This window comes from Malurus melanocephalus, unplaced genomic scaffold (assembly GCF_030028575.1).
Source record: "Malurus melanocephalus ecotype Western Australia unplaced genomic scaffold, MMel_1.1 scaffold_24, whole genome shotgun sequence".
Lineage (NCBI taxonomy): Eukaryota > Metazoa > Chordata > Aves > Passeriformes > Maluridae > Malurus > Malurus melanocephalus.
In genome coordinates this window covers 1,141,293-1,162,010 of record NW_026623256.1, presented here as the reverse complement: position 1 = coordinate 1,162,010, position 20,718 = coordinate 1,141,293, and the positions used below count along the sequence as shown (strand labels likewise).

The 20,718-nt window shown below is 53.2% G+C and overlaps 1 protein-coding gene across 2 annotated transcripts in view; it reads right to left on the bottom strand.

Moving 5' to 3' along the window:
• The window catches only part of PLXNA1 (plexin A1), a 113,691-nt gene that overhangs the window by 40,019 nt on the left and 52,954 nt on the right, over positions 1-20,718 (bottom strand). For both annotated transcript variants that reach the window (XM_057390265.1, XM_057390264.1), the window contains exons 7-10: positions 19,248-19,401; positions 18,474-18,573; positions 9,694-9,808; positions 5,434-5,634 (exon numbers count right to left, since the gene is read on the bottom strand). In XM_057390265.1, coding sequence (XP_057246248.1) covers positions 5,434-5,634; positions 9,694-9,808; positions 18,474-18,573; positions 19,248-19,401 — 570 coding nt within the window. The remainder of the gene's footprint in view (positions 1-5,433; positions 5,635-9,693; positions 9,809-18,473; positions 18,574-19,247; positions 19,402-20,718) is intronic.

Below are 20,718 nucleotides of genomic sequence, written 5' to 3'. Positions count from 1 at the left end.
TGGAGCTGGCGTCAGGACCTGGCTGTGCACAGGGATGAGCTGCAGCTGCAGGGGCTCTGGGCTTGGCCTCCTGGGACTTGGAGATCCATCAGATCCCTCTCTAATTGCCAAAGCATYTCATATTTTGGAAGGTGTTTCCAAAAGGCCTCCTAACAGCTGCCCTTGCCATAGTGTAAGCACAAAAGTGGCCTCTCCCCCCACAGGCACAGCCAAGCCAGAGAGATGGAAGCATCCAAGTAAAGCAGCAGCCACCTTCCAGCCCTGAAGGCCCCACAACTGGTGGGGATTAGGCAGGGGGTGCTCACCAATCTGTCTGTTCTGTGGGACCCAAAAAAGGGCTCATACACAGCCAAACAGGTCCCACACACTGRCTCCTCCCTGCTGGGAGCTAACATGGTGTTAAAGCTCCATTAAACACTTAACTGCTATTAACTTCCCRGTTAATCAATCCCAGTGGCCAGCAGCAGACTGGGATGAGCAGCAGGAGAGAGGCCAGGATGGGTGTGAGTGGGGGGATGCATCTGCCCAGGCAGTCCTGCTATCAGACCACCTTTCACTMTACAAAGCTGCCCAGGACCCCCAGTTGCACCAAAGGATGATCTGGCAGCTGCTGCAAGGATAAACGTGGAAAGGGATGTTTGCTCTGAGAGCAACAAACAGGCACAGCCTGAGAGCAAACCAATGGTGCCCAAAAGGGAAGTGTTCTGATGTAGCACAGTCCACAGGAAGGGGATGGGAGAAAAGATGTCATCAAGTGAGTCAGCAAGCGAGATGTGAGCTGCCTGGCTCCTTACCTAAGCCAGCCAGACTCCCTGTCCCTCCCTGCAGAGCTTACAAGGCCAATGTGGAAGAGAGGACAGAGGACGCTTCAGCCCCACCCACCTGGATACCAGTCTTCTTCCCAGCAAGGTCTCCTTCTGCAGAGATGCAGCTCRGGCAAGAGAACTCCTTGCTAAGCCTTTCTGGAGGCTCTTCACCCAAAACTTATCTCAGGCATCTTCTCAAGTAAAACCACTGACCTCGTGCTCTTCTCACATCTCCGATTCTCACACCCACACTGTCCCCATGCAGGGAATGTCACCAGCCTTGCACACTACGAGGGCTGTGGCTGTCAGCTGCCCCTAAAGTCCTGCTTTTGATTCTAGCAAGCCCACTGTTCACCCACCCACCCACTAGCCAGCATCAACAGGCACTGAGAGCTACCCAGCTTCTCTTGGGATCAGAGATTCAGCAYTCTGAGAAGGTGCCTGCAGGGAGCCATGCAGGAGACACAGCTGCAGCTAGCAGGAAACACCCCAAATCTGTGGGCAGATCACACTGAGATGCATCTCAGAACGCTCCTGCAAATGCCATGCCAACTGGACGAGGCACTGGCCCTCCCCAGCCCACAGGAGGCAGGGCAGCCCCAAAAGCCATCACACCCCTTTCCACAGGGCACCCATCCCACTCCAGCCTCAACCTGCACAGCCCATCCCTGGGGAAGGCAGCACAGGGGCCGCTCCTCTGCAAGCAAACCCACACATCCAAATTTCCTGTGCAACCCCCCTCACTCCCACATGCACCATCCCCCTGGGCTGCATTTCTGGAGGAGAGCTCGGGCTGCAGCTGTGTCCTATTTTTCTGTAGTTGATGACCTCAACTCCTTCCCCGCACTACGGGGACGGCAGTAATGTACATCGCGTCTCGCCAGGGCTCAACTGCAATTCATCATTATTTTATCTGCTGGAATTTAATTGGATCCTATCAAACTCTCCTGATACTCCCTTTTCACTTTAAACACTGCTGCAGGAAAGATAAATGTAGGCACCGCTAGGACGGAGAGCGCGGCTTTGTTGGCGAACGGAGCTGGGGCTGTGGGCTCCAATCCCGTTTCCCTCTCCATGGCTGGTTAATTAGAGATACATATACTGGAGGTGTGCAGAGCTCAGAACAGGGCATGTGTGTATGATTTATGTTCCTCTATAAATATACTCTGGGCYGAGTAAAACACCGTCATCCGCACAACAGCACAACTTGACAGTAACGCTCAGCCTCTGATTCTGGATCTCCTTTTGCTCTTTTCACATGGATCTCCTCCTTTCCTCCTCCATCACACACAAGCTTCTTCACCTGCATTCCTCTTGCCTCAAATCCAGCAGGGTGGGAGAACCTGAGAGTCTGGGAACRTGTCAGAGCAACACCCAGGTTCTACAGCAACAAAAAAATACCCAGAAAACATAAATCTGTCGGGTCTTCCTTCACTCCCCASAATCCACACTTAGGGCTGGGCTTCAGCATCCACACTGTGTGCCCACCCCGCCAGCCCAGCTTGCTCTGCACCCACAGCATTTTGTCCCAGGAATAATGCTCACTCCAGGGTGAACATCCCAACCTGAGTCTGGTCARAGGGCAGGATCCTCCACACAGAAATAGGTGGGCAAGGTGGGCTTTCCATGACAGGGGCACTGGCAAGAAAGGAGCCAAAAGGGAGCCAGGGAGGTGACACAGCTGTTACTCACCACACGGGCTGGGTTAAAAGGAAAGGGAAATAAGTGAGGCATGAGGCTTAAAGTGCTGAGACAACARGCACATGAAAAGGAGATCAGGGGTTCTTCCTATTTCTACATTTAAAGGGAAAGAGCAGCTCTGGGGCTATTTCAGCATTAAGAGGAAYATTTTAGAGAGAAAAAGCCAAACCYTTGACAGTGAGAACACCTGTAGCCATTTTGCAAAGGCCAGGACTAAAGCAGATCAAGTCCAATGGTACAAGAATTAATGCTTTGGGACTGTGGCACTTTTAAACAGAAAAACTGTTTCAGTTTTCCAGCAATCAGAAGGATGAGCCCTGTTGAGGGATATCAGATGGGAAAGAACAGGCAAAGGCAGGGATACTTGGAAAATGAATGTCAGTGTCATCAACCTTTCGCAGTAAGACAGGTGACCATTTCTCCATCCACTGCTGCAAAAAGCAAGCCTGGAAAAATCTGCCTCCAGAAGATTAAAAGCAACCAATTAGCAAAAAAACAGTTTATTGGCAAATATCTTAATTTTCTTAGTTAGGCTTGTCTTTCCTTTTTGCATCTTTACAACAAACTGGAAAACCATTAGGGTTGCTTTTCTTTTGAAGAGAAGAAAAAGACCAAAGTGAGGATGCAGAAAAGGTTCTTTCAGCATGTTGTTTGCCCTGGGATGCTGGGGAATACCAGAGCTGGTCTCCCTTGAGTTTGCCAGAGATCTATTGGGTGTTTCAAACGATGTTTATAGTCAACACTCAGACCTTAATGAATGGACTGCTGAATATTTAACCAAGATGTCCTTTCTTCAAAGTGCTAACAAGTCACTGGAGTTTGACAAGCACTAAAACAAAAGACAAAGAGTTTTCAGGGGCTTGACTTATTATTCCTTTCATTCACCAGTGATTCAGGAAAGCATCCCTAATTCCACAGAGTATTTAACCTCTTGTTTAGATCCCAGTGAACTCCTGGAAACAATGTGTGCTGAAATGCCTTTTGGCATCCATCCTTCACTTGCTGGCTGGGAAGACGTCATCCTTTTCCTCTTTCTCCCCTCACCAGTGCTCACCACACCATGCAAGACCCAAAATCCTAACCCAAAGGATGCAGTGCAATGGAGGAAGCCACTAGGCCATGGCTGGGAGAGCCTGAAGCACTATCAAGCAGCCAGATGGACTGCGAAAAGGCACGGAGGAGACAAACACCACACAAGTGTGAATCTGAATCCCCCACACCATAATGCAGCCTGGCTCAATGCCCTCAAATGTTAAAGCAAGTGAGCAGACCCTGAAAGCGAAGTGGCTTTTTTCAAGCCAAAACTCTCTTTTTCCATTTGTGAAGCCACCCTACACCCAGAAGCCACATGTCCTGCCCCAGACTGCAGCCCCATGGAGCTGCTGCTACCTTCTTCTCACACACCTCACAGCATCCCACAAATGCTCTTCTGACAATTGGTGCCATTTTCAGGTCAAACATCCACCACTGTCAGGCGTTGGTTACAGCTGTCCTGTCCAGGTGACACCAAYCCTGGCAGCCCTTGGGAAACACAAGGAGTGGGTTTTGCTTTGGACCCTCCCTCCTGCTCGGCAAATTGAAACTTACTGAGGAGAAATGAGCCCACATCGTTGAGAGCCTCTCTGCAAGCTCCACCTCCGTCATGTAAAGGGTCCCCCCTGGCACAGGCACCTCTCCCCACACTCCCAGGAGCCATCAGGCTGCTGCTATCAGCACGGTGCAGCCACAGCWCTGCCCCACAGGGAGCATCCTGCAGCACACGTGCCCCAAACTGCTTTGAAACGAGCTCAGCCAAACCCCACACTGCAGAACAGGGCAGGAGGCAGCTGCCAGCTCCAGGCAGAGATGACCTGGCAGGAGGCTGGACTGGCTGCACAGCATCCCCCCAGGACTGCTGCCCAGGGCAGGAGGCAATGACTCAGGATGCTCCTCCTGTCCAAAGGCTCTGCAGCCCTGGGATCACTGGAGGAGGGAGGGAGCCAGTGCTCATCTTCAATGGCCTCTAAATGTCACTTGTGCTACCAAAGGGAGCAGGGATCGGCACTGGTGTTGGGCTGCAAATGAGTTTTCACAGTATGAGAGAAGAAAAACAAATTTTAAAAGGATTAAATGGGAAAGAGAAGGGAGGGGCTGGCTCCATTCAGATRAGGGCAGGTCGGTGCAGAGCCCAGCAGGAAGCTGAGGACCCCGTGGGGCTATGAACACCCAGAGTGGCTTTGTTCATGGGCCTGGTGCACAGTGAGGGGGACACACACGGCTCCCCCAGGGCTGGAAAACCCCCTCCCACTTCGGGGATAAGATGTCTGGAGAGGGCAGAGAAGGGCAGAGAGCCTGCAGGAGACAGCTGAAGTGACAGGGCTGCAGGGAACAAGGACACAGAGGCAAGGAGTGATGTAGGAAGCATGGAACGGAGGGCAGGAAGGCAGGCAGGGGAATGAGGCAGCTGCTGGTCAGGTCAGGATGGAGTCGGGGTGGACAGAGGCTGCAGGGGAGCAGAGGAAGCACCTGCAGGGCTGGCAGGCACAGCCACATGTGCACAATGGGACATGGMGGTGTTAGCTCCATCCCACCTGTGAAGTGGGATAGCTTGGTGTGAGCCAGGGCTCCGGCACATCCGGGCCCAGCTGGCTGCAGTCCAGGCAACTTTCTTCAGCTTTGCAAACCCAATTTCCTTGAAAGTGCTCCTAAAGCCTRGTGGCTTCAGCATTGATCCTGTCTGGAACAACCCCAAACAGCCTCCCAATGCACCGGGGGGGGGGAGCTGTGGGGAGCCCACCTCACACCCCACAAACAGCAGAAAACCCCATTACCTGCCCACAAGAGAGCAAAACCGCCCAGTAAACGAGCTGGGATGGTGCTGGGGCAGGCAGRAAGGAGCAGCCCACAGTGTCCAGGCCCTGCCAAGGAGGGCTCCCGTCACACTCACCGAGGTGTTCTGGCACTGGATGCTGGTGCTGTTGAAGCGCAGGGCGGTGACGCGGGTGGTGCTSCCGGGGATGTGGAAGATGCACTCGTAGTTGCGCTGGCCCGACTGCGGCTGGGGCAGGTTCTTGGCCGTCAGGGTGATGGGTTTCACCACACCCACGGGGATGTAGATCTGGGTGGAAGGCAGGATCTGGGGGCAGTCCTGCAAGGGGAACAAGAGGCAGCCGATGAGATGGGAATACTGCGCAGCCTGCCCCCTCACCCCATGACCCTCACCTGGCTGGCAGGCTTGGCAAAGGGCTGCAAAAACACCACCCTGAGCACAGCTTGAGAAAATCCCCATGTGCAGCAACCCCTAAACACCATCCTATGGCTGCTCTGCCCAGAGCCCCAAAGACAGGAAAGAAGAGCACAAAGGAATCAGGTGGCAGGGCAGTGGAGTGTTTCCTACAGCTCATGTTGATTTAGGTGGGAGGTGGGGAGAGGATCCATCCATGGAATCTGTAACCTGGCACTGCAACAGCAACACGTGTTTGGGCCGACTGGTGACAATATGGACTTGAGTGCCASCACATTTCAGAGTTAATGCCCACTGGGCTGTGCACTGTCAAGCTACTCGCTCAGCCTGCCCGTTCTCCTTACATCCTCCATCCCCCTTCCTTCACAAGGGGACAGAAAAGCCTTTTCCCCCTATGATACAGCAACATGCTCCTGCAGTGTGCCAGAGAACCTGCTCTGCAGCGAATTTTGCTGCTGCTGCTTCCACCTGCACCAGCTGKAAGCAGTGTCACCCCACCCAGGCTGCCTCCAGCCAGGGGATGCTGCTGAGTCCAAGCTGGAGAGGGAAGCACCTCCATGCCAGCCCCTGGGGAAGGACACAGCGGGAGGGCAAAGCACTCCACTTTAATAGCCACRGGCTCCCAGCTGCTCCAGGGAAGCTGGTGACTCTTGTGTGCAAGGCACAAGGGAGCRGGAGGCAGCAAAAATAAATGAGTTCAGGCAGCAAAACAGCTCTGCAGCCCCGGCRGGTGACACTTCGGCAACAACAGCCTGATGCAATCCCACACCRGCTTTGCCGAGCTGGGCAGAGGTCTCACACCTACAGCAGCTACCCCTGGGAGTGTTGGCTTGAAATAACATCAGGAGGGAATAACATGTGAGCTGCTTTAAAAACACAAGTGCGGTGGACACAGCCGCCCCACTGCTCTCCCAAGGCTTCCAATGGCCACAGTGTGGCTGCAGCAGCAGCTCTGGCCCCAAGGCCACCAGCAGCCACGTGTGACCAAGGCTGCCCAGCTGCTTCCTGCCACCCTGCAGCAAGCCAGGCCGGACCTTGCAAAGTGCCAGGCTTTATCTCAGCCAGTATGATTAATTAACTTTCAAACGATGAGAAAAGAAAAAGAAATTGTTTCATTTAGCAAATATTGACAGAAAAACCCAACTAGTTTTGCTGTTTGGGTTTTCTGTTCTTCACAAGTCTGTATTCCCCAAAGTTTTTAAGGGAATAAACTATTTACCCCCTAAACATACTAAACAGAATAAAAGCAGAGAGGAGMAGTATTGTCAGCCCCAACCCAGAGCCCTTGGGGACCCTTGGCACTGCTCTGCCACCTCCCTGCTCCTTATCACGGCTGCCACTCTGCAAAGGGGGGTTCAGCTGCTCCCCTTCCAAAGTCAGYTTGAGACTCACAGTGGGCAGACACCTCATGCCCGTTGCCATTTCCATTGAGTGGCCCCATGACTGTGCAGTGGTTGCTCCCCACGGGTTCCAAGCTCTGAAATGCTGTCAGAGGAAGCAGCCCCTGCCTGCTTGATCCCCTCCACACTGCAGGGAGACCCCACAAACCCTCCCCACAGGGCACACACACACTTGGCAAGTATTAACTCCTGGCTCGCTCTCCAACACTTCCATCTTCTCTTTTTTTGACAATCATTGCCGCAGCCCAGCTGGGGTGGTGGTAAATCCGTGCCCCCCAGGCTGGGCTCAGCACGGCTGTGTGCAGGCTGGTGCCCAGGGAGCACAGCAGGCACGTGTGTCCCCCTCCCCACACAGGCAGGTGGGCTCATTCTGCCGATTCRCACTTTGAGCCGAATCCCCCCATGATGTCACACGCTCCACATCTGCCAGCAGAAATGTCTCATCCAGCAAAAATGTCAGCCTGCGCCCAAACAGGAAGCACCTGGTGCTGGTGGGCGCCCAGGGTGCCCGGAGGGGTGGGGGCACAAGGACAACTCATTTCCCCTATGAGCAAGTCCAACCACTGACAACTTGCTCTGGCATTGCCCAGCACTTCCACCCCTTGGGAACATTCTGCACAGCCCACAGAGCTCTGTGTCCTGCCAAAAATGTCCCTCCCAGCAGAGCCCCATGTCCCAGGARGAGGTGGCTATGAAGGGATGGGATGAGCAGAAAAGCAAGAACCCCAACTCACACAAATTCCCAAATATCACACAATTCTGATTTTTCCATTAAAACTGTTTCTCCAGCTGGATGAGAATGTGAGATGGGTGTCCAGGTTTGTCTGGAGAGGTAAAATCTTTAGAATCACTCTGCAAATGCTGCCATCTGTGAGCAGTGGCTCCTATCCCACACCCCATTCCAACCCTGCCACCCCCAGAAATCCACACAAACATTCCTGGCATGCCCAGGGCAGAGTGCCACGGGTCCCTCTGTTTTCCTACAAAACAGCCACTTTCCCACCCAGGAAATCATGGTTAACCACCCGTAGGAAGGAGCAGAGACAGAGTTAAGCACTTCTGTTACCCTCTGTCCCTGCATTTCCTGACCAGTGCCCACCACACTCCAGCCAACACAGACAGACCAAATCCTGCCTAAAATAACCCTCCTGCAGGGAGGAYGGGGCTGGATGTTTACCATTAACTTGTCCAGTGGTGCCATGGGACTGGCACCGAGCCCCCCCACCCACCACACCACCCTACTGGGGACCAGGACGGCCAGAGATGGGGACAGGATGTCTCACCCCAGCCTGGTCACACAGCCCACRGCAGCAGCTGCTCTGAGGGTGCCTCACCATCCCTGCTGGGAACTGCTGAGGCCACACCAATGTGCAAACAGGCTGAGCCAGGCGCTCCAAACCTCAAACCAGGCACTGGGCCATTTCCCAGTGCGGCCAAAGGTCTGCTGGGGGACACCCTGTCCACACTGGGGAGGGACACAAGTTACTGGGCAGCTGGTCCCTGGGAGAGCTGCACACATTCCAAAGATAACACTGCTGTGGGGTACAGACAGATACTTTGGGGTTTGCCCAGCAGGGAGGGGGGCAGATCCCATGGCCTCAGTGAGGGGAATGGGCAGAGGAGAGCTGCTGGGCTCCAGTGGTCTGGACACCACGTGTTGCATTTGCAGAAGCAAGGCCAGGGCTGGCTGGAAGCGTGACCTCAGGAGCAGGCATCCGGGATGCCTGAGGTAGGCAGATCTCTCACTGGGTTTCTTCACAGCACAAGCCAGGAGAAAACAGCTTTTTCCAGCTTTCTCAGCTTCGCAGACTCCCCTGGAGGCAGCAGGACCCCTCCTGCTGGGCCCATGCACAGGCGATGGGAAACCCAGATAAGTTCAACTGGAGACCCCTTCCAGAACAGGGACAGAGGAGAAACCTTCCTTCCCGTAACTCTCCCTTCAGCTCCAAATCACCACTTACTGTAGAGCCAACAGTGGCTTGCCAGACCTCCAGAACCAACCCAAGCAGCCAGCAATGCCAGCACAGGCTGGGGACAGCAGGAGGTCCTGCAAACACCCTGCCAGTGGCAGGTTTCCCCAGTGGGTGGCACGGATGCCACACAGGATGAGCCCCACAAGAGAACACGCTCCTTAGCAAAGCAGTTGAGATGAAGAAGGCTTGAGAATCAGCAAAACAGTTTGTTTTACAGATTTCAGCCTTCCCCTCTCCCAAAACAAGTTGTTCTGCAATGACAGTTCAAGCTTGCTCCCTTCACAGACATCAAAGGAAAATGCTTTAGCGTCTCTGCCTTTGTTTTTCCTTTCATTCAGCCTAAAGTGCTCTGGGCTTCACCCGACTTCCCAAGCTGCCTCTCCACAGCCACAGAGCCTCTCCCCACCAGCACAGGGTCCCATCAGCATTTCCCTTTCCTGCCTCACTGCTTCTCAGGCTGCCCCAGCACCCCAGGAGAGGCAGTGGGAAYGCTTTCTGAAGCCGTCTGCCTTCTTCTAAACCCAGCCCCATAAGGCAGGGGCCAAGGCAGGAGCACAACAGGCGAGGGGAGCAGTCTCACTTTGCCTTACCTCGGAGAGTTTGACACGTCCCTCCAGGAAAGAGCAGTCGGCAGCRTTGTGGGTGCAGATGTGGCGGTACTTGCACCAGTGGCAGGGGAAGGAGCCGTTCACACACGACAGGCAGCTGCAGAGAGAGAGAGAGGGGCAGCGTCAGGGCAGCATCGAGGCAGGGCCCACAGGGACATTCCTTGGGATGCTTCAGCAGGATCCTGCACCTCAGGGTGGAGAGGATCCCTTATCYACGAGGCACGGGCTATGCACTGGTGGAGAGATGCCTGCACAACCCAAACCCCCAGGCTTTGCCCGTGGCAGGGCCTTTTGGGCACTGCTGACTTTGTGTCCCAGCCRAAGAGGCCACACTCCCTCCTCCTCTTGGCAGGCTGACCCTGCCCGCCCCACTCCAGCAGGAGCTGAGCTCCAGACTTTGGGAGCTTTATTTGGGTTCACTGAAAGGCGATTTTAGCAAGAAGCAGCAGAACAAGAGCTCTGCACCGCAGGGGAACAGGGGAGAAAGGGCYGGATTAATGCACGCTCATTGAGAGGAAAATTATAACTGGCGAAAGGTTGGGTCAGATTAACATTTCGGGACTGTAGAGCCTTTCAGCCGCTCACAATAGGTTGTGTGTGACCCCCTCCCTCAGCCCCCTCAGCCCCAGCCCTCCTCAGACACGCCTGCGTTGTGTCTGTGCCTTCCACCCTCCTCAACCCCGACGCTTCTGTCTCCCTCCCCAGCCTCCTCTTGGGGCTCTTTGTGCACAGGATCCCTCCTGCTCCCCTCTCCCCATCTCTTCTGGGGGTATGCTCAGGATCCAGGGATGCCAGGAGCCCTGTGCTCTGCTTTCCATTCCTCTGAGCACAGAAACCATCCCAGGGATCTGACCTTCCCCAGTGCCAGGGGGACACCGAGTCCCCTCCTTGCACAATCATTCACAGGAGTGGCACCTCAGCAGCCAGTTCCCTCCCTAATCACCCCAGGCACCCCTGTTTGCAGGCACAGGGGATCCCACAGGTGGGGGAGGCTTTTGGGGGTATCACCCTTCACAGGGGCTGAGCCCTCCCATATTTAGTGCACGGGCCCCACATTCAGTGTACAGCCCTTCACACATGTCTGTGCAGCCCAAGCTGTTCTCCCAAGGAGGGGATGGGAGAGCTGCTGAGRCATAAGCTAAAAGACAGTAAAAATAATCAGCCTGCCTTAAAAAATTAAAAAAAAAAAAAGCAGCAGCACTAGTCACTGGTTTTCTCCCTGGAAGGCTCATACCTGCTACTCACTGATCCAAGCGTCAAAAGGATCGGGCCCAAAGCAATTATATTTAAACAAAGACAGGCTCTTTCCCTGAACACAGCTCTGTCAGGAGGCAGGCAGCCCTGCCCAGCCCAATCCTGCTCCTAATCACAGCTACCTCTGCCTCTACCCCTGGGAAACGACAGGAAAACACAGCATCACCCTGGGAGGCGGCAGAAAGACAATCCTCCCGCAGAAGAGATCCTTGGTGGCAGAGCCTGGCGWGCCGAATCCCTCACCCTCCAGCAGMCTTGTCACTTCRGAGGTGAGGGAGCCACGGGGTGAGGGCAGCCCAGGGTGCAAAGACACACCCAAGGCTTCAGAGGACCGGGGCTCCCACCCGCCCTGGGGTTTCACACACCATTACATATACAGCAAGAGCTTCCCAAATCCATGCRCACACACTAAGGAAATATTTAATTAAGCTGCTTGCAAAGGGGGCTGGAAGTCATTTCCATGTTTCGCTCACATTTTCACTTCCAAATGAACAGCCCTTTTAGCTTTACCCACAAATATGCTAATTGAGATGCTCCTTATGCAAATATATGCAATTTTATTTCAGCTGCAGAGATTCGACTTAAAAGCAGAGCCACAGCCTCCTATCTCTGGTTGCTTTGATGGAGGGAGGTGCWGAGGGTGGGGGGAGTAGGGAGCACAAACAAAGCCAAAGGACAGCTCCTGCYCTCCTGCTAAGGGCTCAAGCAGGACCAGTGGACAGATAAACCCAGGATGTGGAAGGGTGGGACRGGGAACACACAGATTAATCCTCGCGGGAATAGTGCAGCCCCAGAGAGGTCACGTAGGGAAAAAGCACAAGCAGCCACAAGCCACATGCTGGGGCACAGCTACCAAGCCTCCCATGAATCGCACCCCACCCGCCAAAGAAATTTTCCAGTCACCAGGTCATTCAGGGTCTGCAAAAAGCCTGCCCAGTCCCCTTTCCAGCACCTCACAARGCATCCCAAAGCAGCTGGGGGAAGCTCCCAATGCAGCCCTGGGCATCCCAGCCTCGACAGCTGCAGCTCCACTTTGCAGTTCTTCAGGGTCAAAGCCAAATCTTGGCTATTTTGAGACCCTCCTCACCTGAGGGTCTCCTTTGCCATTTAATTACTGCTGATCTCCTGGTCTCCACTTGTCCAAGGATCTCAGGTTATCCTCCACATACACCCTGAGGTGCACAGTTCCCCCTTCCTACTTTAGCCTTCCCAGTTGCTCCTAACTTGAAGGCATTCCCAAAGCCCATCCTCAGAGATGGTTTCCATATTCTCCCTTCTGCCATAAGGACATCAAACAGCACTGTGAGAGCACTCACCACACACACCTTGCTCTGCAGCATCTCTGCTGTRTTTAGAGCCTGTCTGGGTCACAGTGGTGAGTAAATCAGCAGCTGGGTRTCAGGAGGGTGATCAAACCCTGTTCACAGCCTGCCTCAGTCCTGCTGGCCTCAGCACGGCTGTTTGACCACCCCAGCTCCCTGCAAGGCTGCCCAAAACCCAGCYCAGGGGCTGAGGCAGGGATCCCTGGCTGTTGGTCAGGCTGGGCAGCGTGGCTGGGGCAGTGTCCAGGGTGGCCATGCCCCGGTGTGTCCGTGTGGCACTGCTGTCTGTTCCTGGCACGGGAGCAGGCTGCTCGGCAGCATGGTGCCATCTGTGCCGTCTCTCTCCTTCCCACGGTCAGGCACTCTTCCCTCATCACTTCTTGCCTAAGAGGCTTTCATCACTCCTGATAATTAGAGGGAGGCTCTCCTTCATGTGTTGAAGTGTTCCCCCTCCCCAAAGCATGCCAGGAGAGCAAGAAGGCCAGTGAGGCAGAAAACTGGTGGTGGGGGTGCAGCACTGATATGGACCCACAGCTTGCTCCCCATCTGCCTCCTCCCCAGCTCTGCCAGGTGCCAGGRCAGGGGAAGGGGGCCAGACCCACAGGCAGGGCCCTCCTTGCCTTCTGATGACCTCATGGCACCAGCCTCAGAGCAGTGTTTCAGGGTCACTCGGCCAAGTGCCCCATCCCAAAACAAGTCCAGGCTCACTCACTGCTGGCCKGCAACCTTCCCCACCAGAGCAGGCATCCTTGYAAGGCAACAAAGCAGCTCTGCCCARCTTTGAGTGCCCCAAGGTCAAAGCCAGAGCCCTCCCATGCTTGCCCACATCTCAACCCRCAGCTGGGCCAAAACCTCCCACCACTGCTCCCCTCCACTTCCATAAATGATCCCAAATGTGGTGAGGCCATGCTACAGAAACACCCGACAGGGCTGCAGAGAGGGCAGAAGGACAGCAAAGACCCCTCTGCAGGGTGGGTGCAGAGCCAAAAGCTGCAGCACAAGCCCAGACGAGGGAGTGGCTTCAGGGACCGACTCTTTGCAGGGTGCAGGCACCTCCAGCCACCATGGAGAGGTCACAGCTTCCTCCACAGCTGACCCAAAGCAATGCTGTAGCTGATGGGAAGCGTGAGAAGCCAGCAGTGGTGGATCCAGGCTCCTCACTCACTCTCCTTCCTGCGCTCCCAGCCCCAGGCATGCCCCGTGCCCAAAGGAGCCCAAAGCTCTTCATCACACTGAACAGCAAGGGCAGAAAACAAAAACAGCATGCCCAGGAGTGAGATCAGTCTGACCAGCAAACGTGAGCAGGACAAGAGGTGCGAGCACTGCGCACACACACAGTCACTGAGGCTATTTCTGTGGCGCAGCACRTCCCTGAAGGAAGGAGGAGGGACAGGGGGAAGTTGAACGGCACCAAGAGCAGAGCAGGGGAGGTCCATTAAGAAGGGAAATTATAAACACAGTGTTGATGAAAACAGCATCTGTGCAGGCACAGCACAGCCGCCCGCRAGCCCCCCGACTGCTCCTCAGATCTCCTCTTGGCAGGAGGATGCATCCTTAGTGAATACTCAGCTCCAGCATAGCCTGCATCTGGAGCAGCAGCTGTCAGGGCTGAGGGGCTGAACTGCAGTGCTTTGGGCTTTATATCCCTCTCTCCACCCTAGGGAGAGGAGGAAATCCTGAAGAGCAGTGGAAGTGGACGGTCAGTGTCCCCATGGACCTGGCAGCTCCCAGCTGGAGCCCAGGAAAGGCGTGGGGTGGGASTCAGCTCTCACCTCCCTTCATCCCTGCCCATCTCAATCCATTTCTGCCCTTCCTTTCACACCAACCCAATTCTTTCCCATCCCTTTGGGTTTTGCCATGGTTCTTGTTCACAGGGTGGCTCAGAACATCCACTATCATGCTGCAGGATGCAGAATTATGCCCAGGTTTARGATCATTTTCTTGGAACACCCTCGAGTGCCTCCCTTTACTGAAACATAACACCAGGCTGTACCAGCCCTCCTCATTCACAAAATACATGATATAAACCAGGTTATCCTCAACTGTCTCTAGGGCCATCCTACAGGATTTTCCACCTGCCCCAGCCCAGGAATACACAGGGATCTGTTACCACCACGCAGCTCAGCCATGCAAACTCACACTCACTCAACTGCCTGCAGCCATCTGTCCATGCCTTTGAAAAATAGCATCTGTAAGCATCTGGAAAGGAGCAGCAGTGGGCCAACAGGGAAGCAGCCACACCATGTGCAGGCAGACAGAAAGGCTGCAAAAGGAGCCCAGTGGCACAAGGGCTGGCATTGTCCCACGGGTGCCAGCGGATGCCTCGGCCACCAGAACAGCCCTGGCCTGCCTTACCGGCACAACCCCACTGCTCCCAGCCCTTGGGACATGCATTAAAATCACATTTACTTAATGGAGGCTTACAGGGAAAGCCTGACCTGTGGGACAGAGGCACAGCAGAGTCACATCTGTCCAGCCTGGAGGACTTAGAGCCATTTGGCATGCTTGCCCTTGCTCCAGCCTCAGRGAAATTCAGACCCTGCAGCTGATGGAACACGGTTGTCACACCTGTCCTGCAGTGAGGCACAACCACCAGGCTGGTAGCATCATGACCACCTCCAAGACTGGAGGCACCCACACCATTTTCCAGCATGCTCCAATTCCCTCTTGAAATSAGACTTGCTGACGTGATTTTCCCCCTTTCCCTGTGCCACCACCTGGATTTTTGCTTCCACATTGCAGTGGCTGGACATGCTGGTGATGCACTGGGCACATTGGCGCTTGAAAAACCAGCAGCTCTGCAAAACCTGCTCAGAGAACTGAAGGAAGCACCAAAGACTCTAATCTTCTTCCCCATCCTACTCCACTTGCCAGCTCCCTTTCCACAGCCACACGCTCCAAAAAGCCAAACCGCAACAGGATTTATGAAACAGAGTTTCCAGAGGAGAAATCCAGCGAGGAAACATGGAAACAGTGGGAAGAAATAAATACATCTTAGTATTCTCTGGAATTGCTTACTGGCTTTGTGTGAGGATTCCCTACTCGCCCACCTCGCCGGCAAGCTCTGCCAGAGGCAGGCAGGGAGCCTGGTGTTACATCTTTATCTTAAAAGGGGACTCATTTCCCCACAAATGCTTTGAAGAGGGCGTTTAGCTCTGACAAAGACGACCTCAGCATCTGCCCGTGCACACTGCACTGGGGCTGATTCATTACGCGATCAAAGGTGCCGGGCGCCCTTTAAACGCCTATGCTTGATCTGTGTCCCTTTGGAAACCCCCAAGGGAACCCACCCAGTCCCCCCCTGTGGGGGCTTTCAGTGCATCCTCCACTGCAGGAACCTGAGCCTGGCCCCAGGAGCTGCAGAGAGGCCTGTGGGTAGCCCTGCTCCCCAGCTGTGAACCTCAGCCACCCACATCCCCTTTGCAAGGGCCCCGTTTCCCTGCACTGAACTCTTGGTTTCCATTCCCAGGTTCAATGCACCTCCCACAGCTCAACCAGAAACATCCCCTGCCTCATGCTCAAGCCTTTAGGAGAAGGATGCTCAAAAAATGCCATTGCCTGGAAACACCTGTCTGAGCCACACAGGAGCCCTGATTTCACAAAGCTGAGWACAGAAGCTTCCCAGGTGACTCCTGGAAGGGAATGGAGCCCAAAAGAAGATGCAAATTCCAGACCAGAGCTCCCAGGGACCCTGTACAAAGCACCCCTGGAGCCACTGATGCTGGTCTGTGATGGGGACAGTTCCATCATACAGGCACAAAGCCCTGCATTAACAGATGGGACAGCTTTGGAGCTCTACCTGRAAGGCACCCCCTCAGCCCAGGCAGCACAGCCCCCTCTGCACCTTCCTTTCCTGTAGAAGTGATCAGACACATCTTCCCTTCTGCAACCCCTCCTTGACCAGGCAGGTTCCAGCCGCCCTTGAAAAGGCATGGGAAGAAGACTTTTGCCAAGGTGGTGGGAAATAAGAGATCTGAGCTGCTTGTGCAGCGGCAGGACTGCCCACAGCCCGCATTTAGCTGATGCCTGTCCAGATGTCTGCTGAAAATGAGAAGGGTCAGACTCTCCCTGGTGCACATGGTGGAGCTGCGCTGGCTTCCCTTGGAGCTACCCCAGCTGACATCAGCAAAGAGCTGCCTCATAAGCCTCCCATCTCTCCACAGCCATCTGAAAAATCTCGCCCAAACACTTTGTCCTCGGCTGAGAAATGATTCGACACGCAGAGCTCTGCCTTCCAACCTAAGCAAAGCCGCCCAAATATAAAGAGAAAACAATGCACACTGATCAGAGATCTCCACAGGAAAAACATTAGCCTTGTGGAAAAGCATATTGTTCCTAATACAGAATTTATCAGGCTGACGTATAGATTTTCCTCCACAAAATATGAAACCTGGATCTGAAAGGCTATTAACTCCAGAGAGATCCATTAAAGAMGCCTGTCTGCAAATGGTATTTAAAAGTATTGCATCATCCCAGGAGGTATTGTCATGCTCTTTGGCTATGATTCGACTGTAGGTCACTTAGTTAAAACTACCTCCAAACCCTAAAACTCTTGATGTAAAAAAAAAATAATAATGTTCACCAGCTTAGAACATGGACTTTTCTATCAGCTTAAACTGGAGCCCATAAATATTAATGCATCCATAATTAGCCTTTTTAAATAATGCATCCAAAATTAAACATCAACGCAGTAATAAATCAGTCAGGGCTCTTTGTTGTAGGTTTGTTTCAGGGGGAGTAGAGGTTTTTTTCCCCTCCTGTGTCAGGCACATAATATAAAATGCCAATTCCCTCACCACCTCTTCCCGCCGGACCGCTGATTGGACTAAATCTGATGCCATTTGTACTTAAAAGTCATCTTTCTTTCATTTAGAAAAATAAAAGTCATATCTGCTTTTTGATTTGCAAAATAATGACATGCAGTCAGCCCGAGCCAAAGCTGAGCTAATGTTATTGAAACCACAGGACGTGAAGGGAGACAAAGCTCATCTCAGAGTCAAGGTGAGGGAGAAAGTCAAGTTTGCAAAGTCTCTCCTCCCTCACCGGCACGGAGATCCCAGGAGGAGTCCTGCTCCCCCTGCAAAGAGCAGGATTGTAGGAATCGCTGTGATGCAGGAACTTTGCAGAGCTCTCYCCTGACACATCTCTCCTGGAGCTCACTGCGGGTGGGTTCCCAGCCAGGGCACCCACATCTCACCTGCTTTTCACTGATCAAAGTGGAAACCACAAACAGGCTTTGGAGGAGCRAGCTCCAGCACAGCCCCCGAGCCAGGCTCAACACTTTGCAAAAAGACATCCAAAAGAGATCACTTGGCATTTGCTTATCTATAATTACTGATCAGCCAGAGCGCCACCATCCATGGGAGGTTTCTGGCAGAGTAATGAAATCTCTCGCATTCTTGAGCTCCAAATTCTTTGCCCAAACACACCCCAGCATCAGCTCTGACGGTCCCACAGCACAGCCATCCCCTGCTGCTCAAGAGCACAGTCTGCAGCTCCTCACAGGGAGCTGTGGTTTGAGACTTTAGACACCTTGCTCAGACAGCACATCAATAATCCACACCTCCTCTATTTTATCAAACGCATATCTCAAGCTGTCTAAAAATCCTTACAGGAGTAGATTTCACAGCAGCCTGACAAGAAAGCAAATTCACAAYTACTTCCAGTAAGGAAATTCTTGGGTAAACGCCCCAGGACATGTGGCATGTTCCATCCCATGTTGCTGTAACTTTCCAGCTCCCTCTCCAGCGAGCCTGGGAAGCAGGTACCGTGGCAGGAAAGCACAGGCTTCTCCTTTTGCATGGCCAAGTCACTCCTATTAAACTGTTTCCAGGAATAACAAGACGCTTGGCGTTTTTGGTCACATGGATTCATTTCTACAGTCTGCAATGCAGTAAACTCGTTTTTTCTTCCAAAGTTTTGCCAAACCCAAAGCCATGTTTTTATGTGAGGTTCTGCCCTGATGCTACATGTTCCCACACATCCAAACCAACTGTGGGTGCTCTGGTCACTGTCCCAGTTTACACAGGCAAAAGGAGGAGGTTTCTCASTGTAAACACCACTGTACTCAACTGCCCTTTCTTCTTGCAACATCAGCACCCACAGAGCTGAGAACTTCTYCTCCCAGTCTCACACCATCCCACCAACCTGTTCCTGGAGCCCTCCCACAATGTCCAGGCCACTTACGACTGATGGACGCTGCAGTTGTAGAAAACAAAATCCACRGAGGCAAATTTCTTCCCCGTCTCCTTGGATTTCAGGTACAGCTTCACCACTCGCTTGTCCCCTGCAAGAGACCCAGGCAAAAAAGACATCAGAAAGGACACAGTGCATGGCCCAGCATTTAGCCCAAGGCTTGTGATGGGCTGGAGGCAGCTGGGCATCCCCACTCAGTCCAGTTAATTAACAAAATCCTCCAAGTGTGGCAAAAAAGAGAGTGTTCACCCTCCCYCACTCAGACACCAGAGAGGTCCAAGTACAGCTCTGAGTCCCTGCAGCTAAAACTTAATCTTCTGGCATGGAGACTGGGGCCTTGAGTTACGCTGGGAATGCTGAAGGAGGGTTTAATAGTTTTGGGGTCAGCAGAATGTCCTAGAGCCCATGGCCACATTTTCACAGGAAATGTCCACAGATGGAAGCGGGGCTGGGGTGCAAGGAGTGCTCAGCACATAAAATCATAAAGTGGTTTTGGTTGGAAGGGACCTTAAAGATTATCCAGTTCCAAGCCCACTGCCACAGGCTGTGCCCAAGCAGTGAAGGAGACTAAAGGACCAACCTCCACAAGCAGCAGTTCCTTCCCCTTCTATACCCTGAGAACCCAAGGGAGGTCCAGATCTCTAGACTGGGATCACGCTCACGGGAGGACTGTGCTCCTCCACATCTGCCTGTGGGGTAATACATGGGACAACATCTGTCTCAGGCCTTTATCCCACTCCAGGACCCAAAACTATTGGGGCTCACCACGGCCCCTGGTGATGGGGATGACATCCTTGGCAGAGGGAGAGCTGCAATAGATCTTCCCATCCTCAATGCGGCTCTCTGACTCRGTGAAGTCTTCAAAGGAGCAGTTGACTCCTGCTGAGAGGTCTGGGACGTTCCAGGCCTGCAGGACCAGCTGGGGAGGAGAAACAAGAGCATCAACACAGAAAACTAGGAAAATAGGCTCCACTGTGTCTGCTGTRTGAAACTCCAGACAACAGGAAAGACCAGGAGTGCAATCCCTCCTCTGCCACCCACATGCAGTGGGCAGACCTGCTCTGGGCTTTGGCAAGGGAGCCCCATYCATGGACCTTCCTGCTCAAGAAAGGAGCAGGGGTCTAAATGGGTTAAGAGCTGGAATGACTCACAGCCTCTGTCCTCTGCCCTCACCACAATACATCAGCTCTCTACAGAGACCAAGAACAGCATCAGGGCTGAACAGTATTTCACAGAAAGGCAGAAAGGCAMCCGCTCCGGCAGAGGCAAGGAGGGGAAGAATCCACCTCTTCCTTCACAAAGTCATCCCCAGGGTCAGCAGTTCTCACTTTACAAAACGCTTGCCTTATTTCTAATTTGAATTTTTCACAGCTTCCAGCCATTAGTTCTTGTTATGCTTTTCCTTGATAGATTAAAAAGCCCTTTAGTCCCTGATATTTGCTCCTTGTAAAGGCACTTATACTCTGTAATCAAGTCACCTCTTAATCTTCTTTTTGATAAGCTAAGCAGATTGAGCTCTGGAAGTCTCTCACTGCAAGGCATTTTCTCCAGCCTTCAACTCATTTGCATGATGTTTACGGGAGGTTTTCCGTCCCTCCCTTTGAAAGCTGCACTCCTGCCGAAGCAGAGTATCTCCATGTCATCCACCCCAGACCTCTGTGCAGCATCCTGCCATTGACAGGGAGATAATTACCCCAGGAGTGAAAACACTGCTCAGTTCCTGGCCTTGCCCAAGAAGCATCAAGAGCCCACAGTGAGGGCTCAGCCCCASCACCCTTTCCAGGACAGCAGGTGAACCTCCATCCATGCTTAACTTCAGACTTCAAAACACCAATTTCTCTGCTAAACAGCCCCACTCAAACTCAGTCACTCTGAAGGAACTCTCACTCGTAGCACCCTCCAGTCCCAGCAGATCCCATSTGCAGCCATATCACATTTATGTCCACATCACCAAAGCACGTTTACCCCTGCAGAAGTGCTTTCCAAACTGTCTCCATCCGGTGACAATTCCATTYTGATGAGGACTTTTTGAGATCTGTCACGGAGCCAGTTCTTAATCCACTYAGCACGTGCTTTATCAATATTGTATAATGCTAATTTTTAATCAGAACGCTGTGTTGTACCAAGCCAAATGCCTCGTAGGAGTCTAAAAACATCACATCCCCACAGTCCCTCTTTTTAATTCAAGTCATAAATTTATCAAAAAGCAAAATGTGGTTTGTCAGACACAAACCCA